At 41.1% G+C, this 20,509-nt stretch overlaps 1 protein-coding gene across 1 annotated transcript in view; it reads left to right on the top strand.

The window, feature by feature from the left end:
- LOC140200925 (neuroendocrine convertase 1-like) overlaps positions 1 to 20,509 on the top strand; it is a 310,355-nt gene that overhangs the window by 264,476 nt on the left and 25,370 nt on the right. The window contains exon 11 of the mRNA XM_072264575.1: positions 11,862 to 11,982. Coding sequence (XP_072120676.1) covers positions 11,862 to 11,982 — 121 coding nt within the window. The remainder of the gene's footprint in view (positions 1 to 11,861; positions 11,983 to 20,509) is intronic.

Genomic DNA, 20,509 nt, shown 5'->3' with positions numbered 1-20,509 from the left:
TCGCTCTGCTTCGTTCTCCTGCTTTTTGGCTCGTTCCTTGTGCTCTTCCTCCAAGTGTCATAATCAGCTAAAACACAGCATTCTGATAAGATGTAGGTTCATTAACCTCGTCGCCAATTTGTTGTGTATGTGGCCTGGTTACACAACAATGCTATTAATAAAAATGCTGGAGACGGGAGCTAAGTTTCATGGTTCTTTACTGGCAGAAACCGAACTCAGCACACATATACAAATCAATACCCACCTAATAGCGCATGCTCAATGCTCATCTAACAGCGCATGCAATGACGTGTTACTAAAACATAAAGTAGTCCCTTGTTATAATGTAGGCTATACAGTATAATAACACAGTTGCTTTTTACTTCCATGGCCTCCCTGATTGATAGGAACTGATGATGGAAGAATCATTTGCTGGGCCCTGGCATGGATAGGACTGGAGATTAAGGGCATATGCTGACCCTTCACTTTTACCACTTTTGGAGGACTGTTTTAAACTGATACTCACTATAAACACATGCACTTCTCTACACCCTTAAGGGTGGCAGTTATGATAGTTGGAGGGTGTAGTCATCCGTGCTTACAGCCCTTTGCATGCTCCTTGTGGGAATCTTAAATGCACCATTTCAAATGCTTCAAAAGCTGAATTCTGAAAATGCTGTGGTTCTGAAAAAAAGGAAAATATTTGAAATGCTGAGCTGACATGCAGCATATGGGAGAGGGGACAATAGAAAATCCAATTTAATGTTTCAGGCCTTAGACCTTTCATCAAGACACCCTTCTACATTTTCAGTAAACCAAAACTGATTTTCCAAAATCATTATCGTCCATTGAATAGAGCTACCAAGTAGAAGGTAGTACAAGTTACTCATCATACTATTTGGGAATAGTCTAAAGTCAAGCCTGTCCCTATAAAGCCATCTTCCTGCATCAATTATGTACAATTGCAGAATCTTTGCTTTCTCAGAATGTTCTTCACTTTGTTTCAAGCAGCTTTCCATCAATAAATGGGGCAATTATGTACAATCTTAGTTTAAAGATTACATCTGAAGTGTTTCATGGTCATTCCAAAATGCTCTATTTCTTACAGTGCTATCATTTACTTTCTATCACATTCTGAAATGCTACATTTCTTATTCTCTAAACATTTATAATCTCCGCAGGATACCTATTACCAGTCCCATTTCATAAAGGAGCAACTCCAATTTAGAAATCATTTTAATTTTTTTGTACTTTGTCCAGATCTAATTCTAAAGCCTCATTGAAAGCATATTAGTCAGTGAGTCACTGAAGGATAATTGTAATTAAGGGAGCCTAGTAGGTTTACTTTTTCATCCCTTTTTTATTTAATGTCTTTAGAAAGTGTGGAGAAAATTTAACACCATGCAAAATTCTGATCCATATCTCTTGGCTTGCACCATATTCCATTCAGCATCATCTCTGTGCTTTCTGACTCACGCAAGCACCCAATTAACCAAGGCTTCAAATTAAAATTCTCCTCACTATTTTCAAATCCTTTCCTCTCTGCATCTGTAATCTTCGCACATTCTACAAGTCTCTCAGCCTTCTATTTCCAGCCTTCTAAACATTCCCTATTTTAGTAATTTCATTATTGCTAGTTGTCCCTTAAGCTGCCAAAGTTCCATAGTCTAAAATTACCTAACTAAAATTCCCTACACCTCTTTCTCACATCTCTCCTTTAAGATCATCTTGAAAAGCTGGCTTTTCAATCGTCTACTCACATGCATAGATACCATTTGGAATAAAGATCACAACCACAGCATACATGGAGTCTAGGTTAACACTATTAATTTTTGACCTGATGTTTGACCTATTTCAAATGACAACCTTTTATGCAAGTATTCTGAACGGAGCATTGAAATGTAGTGAAAGAAACTTAGAAATGTTGTGCAAATTCACACAGAAAGATTCTGAATAGCAATGTATAAAGCAAAAATTCAGTGTAGAATAGAATATAAGCTCACACTGCCATAAGACTCTTGAATGCACCTTTTATACAATAAACGTTAACTCCTGATTCCTCATCCTACCTCATCAAGGTCCTTGGACCTTATTTGTCCATCTGCACTGCACTTTTCTCTGCACCTGTAACCATACATCTGTTGTCTGTTATTATTTTCCTTTTTTTACAACATTGAGATAATTATGCTTTGGAATGATCTACATGGATGGCATGCAAAACAAAGCATTTTGTTGTATTTTGGTTCATGTGACAATAACAAATCAATTACCCATTGCCTGCGTAAACACAGTAGGGATAGGGAAAGAGAGTTCAAATATCTACCTAACACACATTGTATTCACCTAGAAACTTCTAATTCCAATACAAATCACATGTGAAAAATTGTTCTTTCTGTTTATGATAACCATGATAACATAGAAACATAGAAACATAGAAATCTACAGAACATTACAGGGCCTTTAGCCCAAAATATTGTGCCAACCATGTAACCCACTCTAGAAGCTGCCTAGAATTTCCCTACCACATATCCCTCTATTTTTCTAAGCTCCATGTACCTATCTAAGAGTCTCTCAGAAGACCCTGTTGTATCTGCCTCTACCACCTTTGCTGACAGTGCATTCCATGCACCTACCAATCTCTGTGTGAAAAACTTACCTCTGACATCCCCCTTGTACTTACTTCCAAGCACCTTAAAACTATGCCCCCTCGTGTTAGACATTTCAGCCCTGGGAAAAAGCTTCTGGCTAACCACACTATCAATGCCTCTCATTATCTCATACACTTTTATCAGGTCACCTCTCATCCACTGTTAACCTTTGGATAATCTTAATTTGACGGAATGTTGATCAAGAGACTGCCCATGATGCACTGTAATTTTAAGGCTTGAGGTAATATCTTCATGGATGAGGATTTCAGCTGTGGATTAGCAGAAGGAAGACTGATCCAAACAATATTATGATCTTAATGAAAGAAGTGACAAGAAGGTCTTAAAATCATTCTGTGGTCAGGTATGACAGGAAGACCACCTGACTCAGTTTCTAGCAACTACCAGACTACAGAATGGAGTTGGTAGTTGGGGAGGGGAGTTTGAGGACAAAGAGAATAATGTCAAATTTCACACTACTGTATTTGGATTGAGAAAATATCTGCTGAGTGCTGTGCATGTTCAAACCCTTCCAGATGAAGGATCTTGACCTAAAATTTTGACTGTCCATTACCCTTCATAAATGCTGCCTGACCCACGTCCTTCAGTGTCTTACGTGTTGCAGGAGGTTCCAGCATCTGAATTTTCGTATCTTCATTTAAAAACTGATGCTTTGGGCTGATGTTACCAAAGCCAGAATGTACATGAAAATTAGAACAGGGCTAGGTATGGTTTTTTGGTAATATCAGAACTACTAATGGAATAGTGGATAGAAGTTTGATTCTCTGACTATGGCTGGAGAGAGAAGTAAAATCTAATTGTAATCCAAATCAGATGAATTGCAGAGAAGTGTTAGAAAAAGTAGTAGAAGAAGGTAAAGGATTTTGGGTCACTCAAGAAAAGAAAATGGAGGAGATGCAATTGTCCTATTCAGAAAGGATTTCACTTGTGACTTTGTTTAGTCTTGCTTTGATACCTGGCAGGGCTAGGAACCTGATTTGGAGAAGTTAGGTTTGAGGAGTTTAACAGAAACTGTCCTTGAATTGGAAGATTACAATACATTCACTTTGGAGAAGAAAAGAAGGCTGGAAGTGAAGAGATAGTTTGCAAGGACAAAAGTGCCAAGTATTTTGTTTTTTTTTCAGGACATGGATAATTGCAAAAGGTTTGAAATAAGAGGCAAGGATCTGAGGATAGAAAAGTCTTCACAACAGCAGCAAGTCTGGGGTAACAAAGAAGAGTTGAGTGCGATGCAATTTAGTTGAAATAAATAGTGAGATGTGTACTCTATTAGCTGCTGAAAGATATTCTTCTATATTCAAACCAACTGTTATGAAATATGCACAGACAAGTAGAGATTCATACTGCAATTTAGGAAGAGGAGGAGGGTGCATATAGGGTGTGTCAGGCTGCTGCAAGAGAGGAAAAGCTAGGAGGGAACACAAACAAAATGCTGGAGGAACTCAGCAGGCCCAGCAGCATCTATGGTAAAGAGCATAGTCAATGTTTCAAGCTAAGACCCTTCATCAGGACAGGAGAAAAGAAGATGAAGAATCAGAGTGAGAAGATGAGGGGAAGGGAGGAAGAAAGGCCAGGAGATAGGTGAAATGGGGAGGCAGGGGGTAAGGTGAAGTTAAGAGCTGGGAGTTGATTGGTCAAAAAGATACAGGGCTGAAGAAGGGGAAATCTGATAGGAGAGGACAGAAAGCCATGAAAGAAAGAAAAGGGGGAGAAGCACTAGTGGGAGGTGATGGGCAGGTGAGGAGATAAGGTAAGAGAGGGAAAATGGAATCGGGAATAGTGAAGGGAGGGGCATTAACTGGAAGTTCAAAAAATCAATGTCATGCCATCAGATTGGAAGCAACTCAGACAGAATATAAGGTGTTACTCCTCCAACATGAGTGTGGCTTCATTGCAAAAGTAGAGGAGGCCATGGACTGACATGTCAGAATGGGAATGGGAATTAGAATTAAAATGGTTGGCCAATGGGAAATTCCATCTTTTGTAGTGGACGGAGTATAGGTGCTCAGCAAAGTGGTCTCCCAATCTACATCGGGTCTCACCAATATACAGTGCCAATAAAAAGTATTCATCCCCTATGGAAGTTTTCATTTTTTATTGTTTTACAACATTGCATCACAGTGGATTTAATTTGGTTTTTTTGACACTGAAGAAGACTCTTTTGTGTCAAAGTGAAAACATATCTCTACGAAGCAATCTAAATTAAATACAAATATAAAACACAAAAGAATGGATTGCATATTATTCACCCCTATCAGGTCAGTATTTAGTAGAAACACTTTTGGCAGCAATTACAGCCTTGAGTCTGTGTGGATAGGTCTCCATCAGTTTTGCACATCAGGGCACTACTACTTTTCCCCATTCTTCTTTTCAAAACTGCTCAAGCTCTGTCAGATTGCATGGGGATCATGAATGAACAGCCCTTTTCAAGAGCAGCCACAAAATCTCAGTTGGATTCATGTCTGGACTCTGACTTGGCCACTCCAGGATATTAACTTTGTTTTTTTAAAGCCATTCCTGTGCAGTTTTAGCTCTATGCTTGGGGTCATTGTCATGCTGGAAAACAAATCTTCTCCCAAGTCACAGTTCTCTTGCAGACTGCATCAGATTTTCCTCCAGGATTTCCCTGTAATTTGCTGCATTCATTTAACCCCCTACCTTCACAAGCCTTCCAGGGCCTGCTGCAATGAAGCATCTCCACAGCATGATGCAGCTACCACCATGCTTCACGGTAGGGATGGTGTGTTTTTGATGATGTGCATTGTTTGGCTTATGCCAAGCATATTGTTTAGTCTGATGGCCAAAAAGCTCAATTTTGGTTTCATCAGATCATAGAACATTCTTCCAGCTGACGTCAGAGTCTCCCACATGCCTTCTGGCAAACTCTACCCAACATTTCATGCAAGTGTCTTTCAACAGTGGCTTTCTCTTTGCCACTCTCCCGTAAAGCTGCGGCTGGTGAAACACCGGGGCTTGTTGTTGTATGCGCAGTCTCTCCCATCACAGCCACTGAAACTTGTAACTCGTCTAGGTCTCATGGTGGCCTCCCTCATTAGTCCTCTTCTTGCACAGTCACTCAGTTTTTGAGGATGGCCTGCTCTAGGCAGATTTATAGCTGTGCCATATTCTTCTCATTTCTTGATGATTGACTTAACTGTACTCCAAGGGATATTTAGTGACTTAGAAATTTTCCTGTATCCATCTCCTGACTTGTGCTTTTCAATAATCTTTTCACGGAGTGTTCTTTTGACTTCGTGATGTAGTTTTTGCCAGGATACTGACTCACCAGCAGTTGGACCTTCCAGATACAGGTGTATTTTTACTACAATCAATTGAAACACCTTGACTACACACAGTGATCTCTATTTAACTAATTATGTGACTTCTAAAACCAATTGGCTGCACCAGTGATGATTTGGCCTGTCATATTAAAGGAGGTGAATACTTATGCAATCAAATATTTTGTGAATATTTTTTATAGGCACTGTACAGGTGGCCACGCAGGCAGCACCGGATATAGTAGATGATCTCTACCTTGCTGAGGCCCAGCGTCAACTGTCAGACACCTCCTCTTACTTACCTCTCAAACAGAACCCCACTAAGGAGCACCAGGCCATTGTCCCCAAAACCATCACTGACCTTATTAACTCTGAAAATCTCATATCCACTGCCACCAACCTCATAGCTCCTTCACCCCGCATCACCCATTTCCTACCTCCTACCCAAGATCCACAAGCCTGCTCCTCCAGGTAGATCCATTGTTTCAGCTTGTTTCTACCCCACTGAACTCATATTGGCATACCTCAATTCAGTTTTATCCCCTCTGGTTCAGTCCCTTCCTACCTACATCCATGGCACTTCACTCACTCTTGATCTATTCAATGATTTCAGGTTTCCTAATCCTGAACATTTTATTTTCACTATGGAAGTCCAGTCCCTATACACCTCCATCCCCCACCAGGAAGGTCTCAAAGTTCTGTTATTTTCTGGACACCAGACCCAACCAGTTCCCCTCCACCACCACTCTCCTCTGTCTGGCAGAACTTGTCCTCACTCTCAATAATTTCTCCTTTGGCTCCTCCCACTTCCTTCAAACAAAAGGTGTAGCCATGGATCCTAGCTATGACTGCCTTTTTGTCGGGTACGAGGTACAGTCTATGTTCCAAGCCTACAATAATGTCACTCCCCAACTTTTCCTACGCTACATCAACAACTGCATTGGTGCTGCTTCCTACACCCATACCCAGCTCGTTGACTTCATCAACTTCACCTCCAATTTCCACCCTACCTTCAAATTTACTGGGTCCATCTCTGACACCTCCCTCCCCTCTCTCAACCTCTCTGTCTCTATCTCTGGAGACAGCTTATCTACTGATGCCTATTATAAACCCACTGACCTCACAGCTAACTGGACTTTACCCCTTCCCACCCGGTTACTTCAAAAAATGCCATCCCCTTTTCTCAATTCCTCCATCTCTGCTGCATCTGCTCTCAGGATGACACTTTTCATTCCAGAATGAATGAAATGTCCTCCTTCTTCAAAGAAGGAGGCTTCTCTTCCTCCACCATCAACACTTCCCTCAACCATATCTCTTCCATTTCACGCACATCTGCCATCACACCATCCACCAGGGATAGGGTTCCTCTTGTCCTCACTTATCACCCCACCAGCCTCCGCGTTCAGCACATAATTCTCCATAACTTCTGCCATTTTCAACAGGATCCCACCACCAGGCACATCTTTTCCTCCACCCCACTTTCTGCAGAGATCGCTCCCTACACATCTTCCTTGTCCATTCGTCCCTCCCGGTTCTTATTAAGTGGAACAAGTGCTACACCTGCCCGTACACCTCCTCTCTCCCTACCATTGAGGGACATAAACAGTCCTTCCAGGTGAGGCGACACTTCACCTCAGTCTGTATCCGGTGCTCCTGGTGTGGCCTCCTGTATATTGGTGAGAGCCAACCTAGATTGGAATACCTCTTTGTCAAGCACCTATGCACTGCCAGAAACAGCCAGATCTCCCAGTGGCCACTCATTTTAATTCCACTTCCCATTCCCATTCCAACATGTCAGTCCATGGCCTCCTCTATTGTTGCGATAAGGCCACACTCAGGTTGGAGGAGCAACACGTTCTATTCCATCTAGGTAGCATCCAACCTGATGGCATGAATATCAATTTCTCAAACTTCCAGTAATGCCCTACCCTCCTTCACCATTCCCCATTCCCTTTTCCCTCTTACTTTATATTCCTTACCTGCCCATCACCTCCCACTGGTGCTCCTCCCCATTTTCTTTTTTCCATGGCCTTCTGCCCCTTCCTATCAGATTCGCCCTTCTCCAGCCCTGTAACTCTTTCACCAATCAACTTCCCAACTCTTTACTTCACCTCTCCCCTCCTCCCAGTTTCGCCTGTCACCTTGTGTTTCTTCCTCCCCTCTCCCCACCTTCTAACTCTGAATCCTCATTTCTTTCCCTCCAGTCCTGATGAAGGGACTCAGCCCAAAGCATGGACTGTACTCTTTCCCATAGATGCTGCCTGGCTTGCTGAGTTCCTCCAGCATTTTGTGTATGTTGCTTGGATTTCCAGCATCTGCAGATTTTCCCTTTTTCTTTTCGCTTTAAATCAGTGGTCCCCAACCTCTGGGCCGCGGACCGATACCGGGCCGTGAAGAATGCAGTAGTGCAACGGTAGTCGGAACGCACCCAGCATATCTTTAAGAAAAAAGCCAAAATAAACAAGCTAATTAATTAGGTGCCGCACAGCACGTAAATGTCAGCTCAGATCAGAGGCGACGCAAACGGCAATCGCCTCTGATCTGGGTCAACATTTACGTGCCGGGCAGCACCTAATTAAATAGCTTGGTTAATTCGGCTTTTTTCTTAAAGATGTGTTAGGTGTGTTCCAGCTACCGCTGTACTGCTGCATTCTTCTCATCAATGTATCGGTCTGCAGCCCAGAGGTTGGGGACCATTGATTTAAATATACTCACAGTCTTGGCCTCCACTGCTGTCTGTGGCAGAGCATTCCACAGTTTCACTACTTTCTGGCTAAAAAATTTCCTCCTTACCTCTCAATTCTCTAAACGGTCACTCCTCAAGTTTGAGGCTGTGCCTTCTTCTGGACATCCCCACCATAGGAAACATTCCCTCCATCCTCCAAATCCAAGACCGTTCAACATTCGATAGGTTTCATTGACATCATCTCCCCCATCCCCACCAGCGTTCTACTAAATTCCAGTGAGTACAGGCCCAAAGCTGCCAAACGCTCCTCATATGTTAACCCCTCCACCTGCCACTATTTTTGCCCATTCTTCCAATTTATCTGTCCTTCTGCAATCGCATTGCTTCCTCAGTGCTATCTACCCCTCCAACTATCTTCGTATCATCTGAAAACTTTGCCACAAAGCCATCAATCCCATTATCTAAATCATTGAAAAACAATGTGAAAAGTAGCAGTCCCAATACTGACCCCTGAGGGACACCACTAGTCACTGGCAGCCAACCAGAAAGGGCCTCCCCAAATAGGCTCAAACACAAGCTGCTCTAAAAATCCATCTCACATGCATTCAACAAATTCCCTTTCTTGCAATCCAATACCAACCTGATTTTCTCAATCCCCTTGGATGTTGAAATTCCCCCTTACAATTGTAACATTACCCTTGTTACATGCCCCTTCCAGCTCCCTTTGCAATCTCAATGCCACATCTTGTTTGTGAGAAGCCAGGAAGAGCCTGGATGTTTTGGCATAAATTCTGCATCCAAACTTCAGCACATCCCTAGTGCCTAGGTAAATGGTAGAAGCTGGGTGAAGTTGATGGCAGGTAGAATGGGATTAATGTAGGATTAGTGTAAATAGGTGGATAATTTTTGGCACTGACTTGATGGGTTGAGGGTCCGTTCCATGCCCTATCTCCCTATGACTCCATGGTTCAATGACTCAGATGTGAACCAACTGAATTTTAATATGAGTGGCCTAATTCTTGCAATCCCAATGAACCTGTTCTTCAAATTGTGTGGCATGTCTTTAAAAATTATTAACAGCCATTCAAAGGCATGATTATTGCTGGCTGTAAGTGGCAATCACGTTAATCACAGAAGTGGTGCCTGCACTGGAAGCAACAGACATGAATCAACTCTGCCTTGCAACACCATCTTGAATTCCAACTTGAATTTCTGCATGATGTTTTATGTGTGAATGCAAAACTTATTTTTATGTGTTAGAAATATTATTCTCAAGCCCCTTAATAGATAGACCATTGTGTTGGATCAATATATTGCTGCTTTTCATGCAAAACATTTCTTATTGCTGTTTTCCACTTAATGGGATTTGATATTTTTCATCTCTTCCCTTTTACTACAACAACCTTCAAACAGCTTTGTTTTCATTTCACTACTAAGCTTCTCAACCAATTGTAATTCCTTCAAAAATTCCAGCATATCAAATGTTCTTCCTGTTCTGAGAAAAGTCTTTTAAACATTATTTTACATTCTAACAATTTTAAAAATACGTATTATGTACTCTTTCTCCAAAATCTGGTCTCCTTTCTCCATCGCAGATCTTCTTCTCTATTGGATTCAATGGGTATGTTACTTCACAGTATATTTCTCCCATGCTCCAGACATAAGGATGTACATATCTCCCCTTCATTGCATTAGCACTTCAGTTGAATTCAATCATTTCCTCTCAGTGCATCTCCCTACCATTCTTTCCCTGTTAATTCAAACATAAAGTACTTATGCAAGCCTCTCCCTCCAACCCAGACCACTTCAATTTAGTTTAATAATTACACTTTGATTTTGCGCCATGTTACAATGATAATAATTCTGATTGTATTCTATTAAGATCTGTTTTTTGCATTTTCAGCTTTACTTAGAGTCATAGAGTAACTGAAAAGTACAGCACAGAAACAGGCCGTTTCTAGTCTGAGCCAAATCATGTAGACTGCGTACTCCCACCAACCTGCACCTGGACCATAGTGCTCCATTTCCCAACTATCCAAACTTCTCTTAAACGTTGTAATCGAGCTTGCATGCATCACTTTCACTGGCTGCTCATTCCACACTCATTCAGCCACCTGAATAAAGCTGTTTCCCCTCATGTTCCCCTTAATCTTTTCATCTTTCACACTTAACCCATGACCTCTAGTTGTAGTCCCACTCAACCTCAGTAGAAAAAGCCTGTTTGCATTTATCCTATCTATACCCCTCTTAATTTTGTATAGCTCTATCAAATCTCCCCTCAGTCTTCCATGTTCCAAGGAATAAAGTCCTAACCTATTCAAGCTTTCCTTACAATCCAGGTCCTCCAGCCCCAGCAACTTCCTTGTAAATTTTCACTGTACTCTTTCAAACTTATTTACATCTTTCCTGTAGGTAGGTGACCAAAACTGCAAAGGATACTCCAAATTAGGCCTTACCAACATCTTATACAACTTTAACATTACATCCCATCTCCTGTACTCAGTGCTTTGATTAATGAAGGCCAAAATGCCAAAAGCTCTCTGTAAAACCCTATCCAGCTGTGACTCCACTTTCAATGATTACAGACCTATCTTCCCAAATCCCTTTGTTCTGCTGCACTCATCAGTGCTCTGTGTAAGAACTACCTTGGTAGGTCCTACCAAGATGCAACACCTCACACTTGTTTGTATTAAATTCCACCTGCATTTTCAGCCCATTTTCCAGCTAGTCCAGATGCCACTGCAAGCTTTGATAGCCTTCCTCGCTATCCACTATACACCTAGTCTTGGTGTCATCCATAAATTTGCTGACCCAGTCACCCACATTATCATCCAGATCATTGGTACAGATGACAAACAGCAATGGATCCCTGCAGCACTCCACTAGTCACAGGCCTCCAGCAAAAGAGGCAACCATCTATTACCACTCTCTGTCTTCTCCCACAAAGTCAATGTCCAATCCAATCTACTATCTCATCTTGAATGCCGAGCAACTGAACCACCTTGATCAACCTCCCAAGAGGGACCTTGGTAAAGGCCTTGCGAAAGACCATGTAGACAACATTCACTGTCTTTCCTTCAATTTTCCTGGTAACTTCTTCGAAGAACTCTATAAGATTGGTTACACACTTGTAAACTGCATCACTACTTAGCATCTGCATTTCCAACATTGATACCATGACTTGTACCTATTTCAGAAAGAAAAAAACAAAGTTTGAACTCACTTTTGCTCAAATTATACTTTTTTTTTCAGATTACTGATCTTTTCGATTCTGCTGAGGGCTGTCTCCGAAACAACAAGCTCTTGACATCAGGACAGATCAACAAGTTTAAGTTAACCTTGTGGGGAACCTATAAGGATGAAAAACGAGGAAGTGCGTGAATCTCACAATGTAGATAAGTATTAGAAAGATAATAGATTCAACATTTTTCACATTTCACATGATTGCTGAAAAGTAATAAAGTAGATATGATATACTAATAGAAAAGCAAAAGACAACTACAGATGTTGAAATTCTGAAATATGAACAGAAAATACCAAAAACACTCAGCAGGTCAGACAACATCTACAGATAGAGAAATAGAGTTAAGTTTTGAATTAATAACCTGAAATCAGAGCTAGGAATGTTGGAAATTGAACATATTTGTAGACAAGGGGAGGTGGTGGAGAAAATAAAAGGAATATTTATGATAGAATGGAGACCAAGAGAAAAACTCAGTGGTGGTGCTTTGGCTTAGAAGATGATGAAGACTTGTTACCTAGAGCTGAATTAGAAGGAAGTGAATGAGGACAGAGAAGAGAGAAAAGCATTGCAATTATTGGCAAGTTAAGACTTGTTCAATTTCAAACTTTTCTTAGTTCTGATGGAAGGTTATTCCAAATAAATTCTGTTACTTTCTCAAGCTCCTTTCCTAACTCTTCTTTAAGTTCTTTATCGATTTTAAAAGCCAGGTTTTCAATCAATGTCCATTTTGTGCCTATTAACATGCGAAGCTTCATTTCATGACCCCTGTACATATTCTATTCCCTTAACCAAGTTTTCTGTCTCAAGCACACCTACACTGAAGATATTACCTTTCCACAAAATGTTTTTAGACAATAGACAATAGGTGCAGGAGTAGGCCATTCGGCTCTTCGAGCCAGCATTGCCATTCACTGTGATCATGGCTGATCATCCACAATCAGTATCCAGTTCCTGCCTTATCCCCATAACCTTTGATTCCGCTAACTGTAAGAGCTCTATCCATCTCTTTCTTGAAAACAGCCAGAGACTTGGCCTCCGCTGCCTTCTGGGGCAGAGCATTCCACATATCCACCACTCTCTGAGTGAAAAAGTGTTTGATATGTCTTCCTTTCCTTTTCTCCCTATCATTCTTCACCACATTACTTCACACAGCTGTTCCCTTTTCCCGGAATTCTGCCCTCAATATTTCTCTCTGCAAAACTGAAATTGTGTTTCACTCATTTTCATCTTCCTTTCCACCACATTCTAGATTCAACATACTTGCCTTTTTACTTCATGTTCAGCATGAAACCACTGGCAGGCACCAGTTAATTATTCCATTCACAAAAGAATCCTCCTCTTGATAATAACCTGTTTCATGCCTCAGTCGTAACTAACAGCCATTCCCTTTTTCAAGTACATTCCTAAGCAAGTCCAGGAGATGCAATATTTTTCCAAAACGTAGGTCTCCAAGCCCACTTGCAGGGTTGAATATTGATTTGGTTGATTCAGTTCAGTATGTCCCACTTGTTGTTCACTAGGTGGCCTCCTCTAAATTGGGTTGGAGGTGGTGAGTATTGGGGGGGGGGAATCGGGTGAAGAAATAATTTGCTGACAACTTTATAAAACTTCCATCAGGGACCTAAGCGTGCTGCCGAATTTTAGTCACCTTTCACTTTAATTCTTTGCCCTGCTCCTAATCAGAGTCTTCATCTAAGACAGTAAGTTAAAGTACAATGTTTTGATATTTTAAAGTAAATATTGAATTCAGTACTTTTTGAAGAAGAGCTGCTCCCAATTGCTCAGATAATAATTATTCCATCACCCCCATTATCACATGCTCAGACCCATTTTTGGTATCTTTATTCAATCCAGTGCTGTTATTTCTTGTCTTGCACCCTCATCCCTCTACCATTTGATATCTCTTGCAGTGTTACCCTATTGCAGGCCATCCTTGTTGTTCTTTATTTCTCTCATCTTGCATTTGCTTACGTCCTGAAAATCAATTACTCCTCAGATTTTTACAGTCTATTGGTATGTCTTGGACTTGACATATTACCTAACTTTCCCTCTCCACAGATGCTGTCTGGTGTGAATATTTCAGGCAAAAAGAGAGATATCAAGTAGCAATGAATAAAACAGAAGCAAACACGTAGAATCGGAGTTGGTGGATATCAAAGGAATAGAATCAGAGTGGATAGATATCTAAGAGAAAATCATGTGTCTAAAATGGCGTTGCTAAAAGGTCATTTAATATTGGATGACGTGACAGAAAAAAATGTACAAAAAGTTTCAAAAGTATTAAGAGATTAGAATGATCATCATTGAGAATTTCAACTAATTGCCATTAATTGGTCAGAGGCTGGAATTTTGCTGATACCTTGGATATTTCTCAAAATTGAATTTCATCCAATGTCAGCAAATTTTCAGTGGGATTGACATATAATTATTTCCACAATATGTGCTCTTAATGTCTCAATTGGTAGCCCTCTATTGCCACTGCATTAGTAGGTTTTGTGTTCAATTCTACCTTACAGACTGACAGCTCTGTGCAGTTATGAGGAACTATTGCATTATAAGAGTCATTATCAAACACTAAGCTGAGGTTCCAACTTTTGTCTCTCAAATTGAAGGATAATATCAACTGGCTTTAACTTTGTGAAGAGCAAGGAAATATTTTTGGTTCCTAATCAATATTTATCCATTAGTCAGAATTACTGAAAGTGATTTCTGGTTATTATGATACTACTGCTTAAGAAAGATGTCCTTGAGTATTTCTTACAATGTTGTTTCAGTTTCTCCAACAACGGACCATGGGCACGTTTCCTGCTGAGTATATATCCACCCAGACTATGAATGCCATACCTACCCTGTCCATACAAATAAGTGTTAAGGGTACTGATGGGATGGAAGGGATGGATTTACTGACTTCTGTAGGACTGCAGACATCCTGGTGCATTTCGATGTGCCTTCTTTACCCCGCGCCCCCCCCCCCCGCTCCCCAAGCTGCAGCAATCAGGGGCTGGGCTGGTCTGCCAGTGCTGTGCGAACTCACTTATTCACATACTGAGTCACTGGTGGCCATTCATCCCCTGCCTGCTTACTCTCCCATCACAGCCGTTTCTGTGATCCTTTCCCACACCTTGTTTTTCCTTCTTTCCGACTTGTAAACTTCTTGGGTTACAAACCGTTCTCAGGAACAGAACTCTGTTAGAACCTGAAGAATGTATTGTGATTTATGGGATTACTGAGGAGACAAACAGTGCAGCTCCCTGCAGCTTGCCTGCCGCATCATGTTTTGGAATTTTTACCAAATAGCTGACCTGTCCTATTCTCACCTTGTGGTCACCAATTATTTATTGTTACATAGATATATAGCTTGTAACAGCCCCTTCCTTCCCAACAAGCCCATAACACAAAATTACACCCATGTTACCAATTAACCTACTGCTCTGTAAGCCTTTGGAATGTGGGAGGAAACCAGAGCATTGTGGGAAACCCACACAGTTATGGGAAAAATGGACAAACCCCTCATAGACAGCAGAGGAATTGAACCCAGGCCACTGACAATATAACAGTGTTCCACTAACTGCTACTTTGCTGCCCGATTAACAGGACTCTGAAAACTCACACTCATTCATGTTTAGTGTGCACAAGGAGAGCAGTTCAGCCTGTCACTGCACTGCTCTGAAGTTACAGCTCAAAATTGCCCATTTTTATACAGTTATTGATCCAATTGAAACCTTGAGCACTTCTGTCAATTACATACTTAAGTACCAATCATATTTCAGTAGTTAGTAACCAATTAAATCTGTGATAAAGGCCAATAATCCTTGAGGATTAGTAAAAGAACTGACCAATAGTAAGCGTTGCACGTGAATCCTTTGTTTGCATCTTTGTCTTGTCTTGGTATGCTCGGTGACCTTGGTTCCCAGGCTTGAACAGAAAAGGCTGTACAAGTGAGAGTAAGGCTTTCAAAGGTCATGTTCTGCCTGGATGATGGCACTCTCTCTATCATCATATCATGCTGACTTTTGCTGCACTGAACTTCCACCAACTCGACAATTTCAGCTCTACAGAAACTTCCGAACATTGTAAGATCTATGACATTTCTGAAACTCTCCAGTATTATTCCTCTCTCTACCAAGTGAAATCTTGCCTTTTACTCTTTGTCCGTCTCTTTCACTGACAAAGTTTCAAGGCTCCAATCTTGTCCTAGTTTATGAACCATACTTCACTCGTTTGCTTCATCCAAGTTTTGAAGCACCATTTAGAGGCTACACACAACAAATGTTGGAAATCTTGTAGGTTAGGAATAGGAAAGAGAAACAGAAACCATTTCTATTTCCTAAGAAAGTGTATCAGTGCTAGCTGATCTGCTGAGTGCTTCCAGCATTTTCTGTTTTCTTTTATTTCAGATTTCCAGCATCCGTTATTTTTTTTTTTGGCTTCAAATTTGGGAAGTGTATGAACTAAAGCTGCTTTAGAGTTCTGTCTCAAGTAAATCAGAATCACAGAGTCGTAGAATTGAACATCATGGAACTGTGCCAACCAGTGGGCATGCTTCCATCTTAACCCCATCACCCAGCACTTGACCCATAGCCCTCTACACCAAAGCAGTTCCAGTGCACTTCCAGGCAATTCTTAAAAGCTGTCAGTTACCCAGCTTCAACTACGCTTTCACACAAAATAGCCTAATTCATTACAAGGCCATGATAAAAATCATTAGCAACAATTTTCAATACGCAGAGATGATGGACAGAATAACTTTCACTTTTGTTTACTTGGAAAATGAGGCACTTAATATCAGTTGCTGAGAGAAAAGCCTGGACTGCTTCCATTGGGTAAACTTTACAGCACCATTAATGGCGGCCATTCAGAAAGGGGCAGCTGTCTGTTTCAATGCCAGCAGTGGTGAGCTACAAAAATTAACAGCTACAGTAAGTGAATATCAAAAAAACCCTGCAGATGCTAGAAATTTAAAATAGGTACAGAAATTGCTGGAAATTCTCAGCAGTTCAGGCCACATCTTTAGGAAGAGAAAGAGTTATCATTTCGGGTTGTATAACATTGTTATTGCATCTCTTCAGATCCCCCACCCTGAACGTCCTCCCACTCTCCTTCAAAGCACCTCCATTCTCCTGACTACTGCCATTTGGTCCCCTCTTCCTTCTCTGCACATCCCTTTCCTCTCAGGTTCTGGAATCTACCCTGTATCTTTGCACACAATCACTCAGATTCCAGGCATAAGAAAAATTGATATCTTTTTGTTGAATGGTAGCCATCAAGGACTCTGCTCCCTTTCTTCACTCACCCCCTTACACCTTGGATGTTTGACCCTTTGCTTTCACTCTCCATTCTCTGACTCTCTTCCCTCAGCATGGCCTCATTTTCTAGCTCAGCGTGGTCTGGAACACCAAACCTCTCTCAGAAATACCTCAGGATTTACAATTCACCTCATAGGTTTCAGCAGTTAATGGTTCACCTGATAAACGGCCACCAGAGTCCAGTAACCACCAGAGGCAGAGTATGAAATTAGCACTGCAGCAGAGGCTGTGTGAGTTTAAAGGCAGAAAGCAGAGGCTGTTCAAATTTCAGGAGAGGGCCAGAGACAGAGGCTCCATGGGTTTAATGGCAGCACCAGAGACAATCATGTGAAATTAGGGACCATGGGAAGCAGGGATCCCAACAGTTTAAAGGCAGCATAGGAGACAAAGATCTGCTAGGTTTTGGGACGATGCATGAGACAGAGCTCCCAGGGTTGAGGAACAGTGATAAACAGAGGCCTTGTAGGCTTGGGGACAGAATGAGAGACAGCAATCTGCAGAATTTAGGGGAAGTGCACGTATATAGAACATAGAATAGAATAGAATAGTACAGCACAGTACAGGCCCTTCGGCCCACAATGTTGTGCCGACCCTTAAACCCCATCTCCCATATAACCCCCCACCTTAAATTCCTCTAAGACATCATATGGAAAATACAAAAGTATATTTCTAAGGTTTACAAGCTGCGTCTGCAGGATATGAAACCCCTGAAGTTGTACAGTGTTTTACTGCCATTATACTGGAATTGAATAATCCATGCACTTTGTGTCTTGGGTAGCAAAAGAGAGTTTGGCTTTACTGACTTATGCTTGATGAATACTATGTACGGAGTATGCATTTGTCCTGCTGACAGTAGTAAAATTTTCTTTTCTTTATGAAACTCTAGATAGGGTATACTACCAATAGATATTTTAAAGAATAAGCAGTTAAAATAATATTTAACATATGCATGCAAACAGAAGTTACAGTTTAAAAATAGTTAGACATCATTGGGAAAGTACCACAGCCAAGCATCAGTATAGAATAGTGTGCCAACTTAGATAAGAAAGGCATAGATGGATATGAGATGGATTAGCATATCTGGGCATTATGGTTGGCATGGATGAGATGAGCTGATAGAGCTTCTTTCAATGCTGTACAAATCTCTGACACTTTCATCCTTAATTTCTCCAAAAAAAAAACAAAATGCCAGATAACTGAAATAAAATCAGAATACTTAGGAAATGCTCAGAAGTTCAGAGGTATTAGATAGCATTCCAAATTGATGGCTTTCCATTAACCAGTTCCAATGAAAGGTACTTGTGCTAAAACATTAACTCCTCTCCACATCTCCTCTCTCCACATATGCTTCCTGACTGCTGGGTATTTGTTATATATTTCAGTTTCATTACTATTATAGTCATGTCAGTCTATTTTGTATTATGCACTTTCTCAACTATTTGTAAGACAACACATCACTACCATAGTTTAGGGACATTTTGTTTCATCTTTCATTCTGAATGTAACACTGGTGAGACATTGCTCTCGAATAGCTTTTGTACCAATACAGAGAGGAATGGTACATGACAAACTGAACATCAACAGATGAGCCAATTTCAGGCTATCAGATGAAAGGAAACATGTATGGTAAAGACATTTCCTCAGAGTGAGTACAAGTGCAACACCTGCATTTGTTGTTTCTGGTGTTTCACCAAAAACTGCAGGAAAATATGTATTTTACTGTGTTGATCCTTCAAAAGAATATTTCTTTTACTTTGAGAGGCAGCAACATGCTTGCAGCAGAGCGAGGCTGAGTTGCTGAATTTACAATCATTCCAGAACCTTAACCCTTGTAGAAATAGGGTCAAGAAAGGCTATGTTGCACTTATTTCTGTAGACATGATTGAGAAACACAACCTGGGCTGAGCATCCAGTGAGACAGGATACATTATCCCAGAACAACAGAGTTTTTTTTTGAATGCCTGAAGTGCTTGTTGCTTCCAGTGAGAGATTGTCAGTTTCTATCCACAGCCTGGGGCAAACAACAAGATTGCTGCTCTTAAAAAAAAGGAACATTAATTTACAATTGTTTGTAAGGATTGTACCAAGTAAATCTGAAACCGAGCACAAACGATAGTAGATAGTCGTCTTAACATTTTTCATTTATAAATTTGTTCCATGAAATTTCTTCTCTTGGAGCTTTCTGATGGTTTGCCTTATTTCAAAATTACATTTAGATTCAAAGTCAAAGATTCAAAATACAATTATTATCGAAATATGTATACATTATACAACCTTGAGATTTGTCTGCTTACAGGCAGCCGCAAAGCAAGAAACGCAAAAGAACCCAATTAAAAAACAAGAAAGACCAACACCCAATGTGCAGAGAAAGAGAAAAAACACACGGATCATGCAAACAATAGAAGCAAGCAACAGCATTCCGCACCAGATTGAGTCCATTGACCCGAACCCCCAAAGCAGCCGGACTAAACCCAAAGTCTCGGTCTCAGATTCATCATATAGTGGGGCAAGCCACCGCAAAGCTTGCAGACACAAAATGCGTAGCAGCAGGAGCAGACTCACAACCTTAGCACCATGGACGGAGCGGTGAACATCACGGGAGTGCGAGCAAAATTGGCCCGACCCTTGCCTCCAGACCCAGCACCCTGCCTTTCCAGTCTATCTGGTCTGACATTTCAGTTGTCCAAACAATACATCATGCCCCGCCAGGCCCCAGTGCAGGGCCTAGACCTCATCGCCCAGCCTGAAGCAGTCTTGACCTCTCCTAATCAGCTTGGCACTTACAATGATCCACCTTCGCACCTCATTTAGGAGGACAGGCCCCAAAACTTCTCCAGCTCAACTCCTCTTCAAATCACTCGCTCCAACTCCATCTCCATTCTCCAAAACTGCCTTGACTTTACAATGGACCAGCATGGCTCATCCCTTGAGTCAGCTTTGCCCCCACTTGCCTCGTCATTGTTTGTGGTGATAGTGGTTGGCATCCATCTGACTCAAAAAACAATGGGTGATGATCACTAGCCTGGGTGGAAGGTGTAGAGATCCTGAGATGCCCGGTCATCAAAATCCCCCTCTCAGCATCACAATAGCTCAATTTACCTCATAAAAAGTGTTATTAATTACATTAGTTATATTTCTTGCCTTCTGAACTATGAGTAAGCTGTCATAAAACTTCAGTAGCATCATTTTAAACCAGAAGATTATCATTTTCAAAGTTCTTCATATATAAGATGCCAACACTTTTAAAGGTTATTTTTGCAATAGATATTCAGGCTTTCCACTAAAGGGCACATGTAATTCAAACATGCCAACAGATTAATTTGGAACCTGGGAACAGTACAGAACAAAGC

Source organism: Mobula birostris, chromosome 7, assembly GCF_030028105.1.
Source record: "Mobula birostris isolate sMobBir1 chromosome 7, sMobBir1.hap1, whole genome shotgun sequence".
NCBI lineage: Eukaryota > Metazoa > Chordata > Chondrichthyes > Myliobatiformes > Myliobatidae > Mobula > Mobula birostris.
This window is presented reverse-complemented; position numbering and strand designations above follow the sequence as displayed.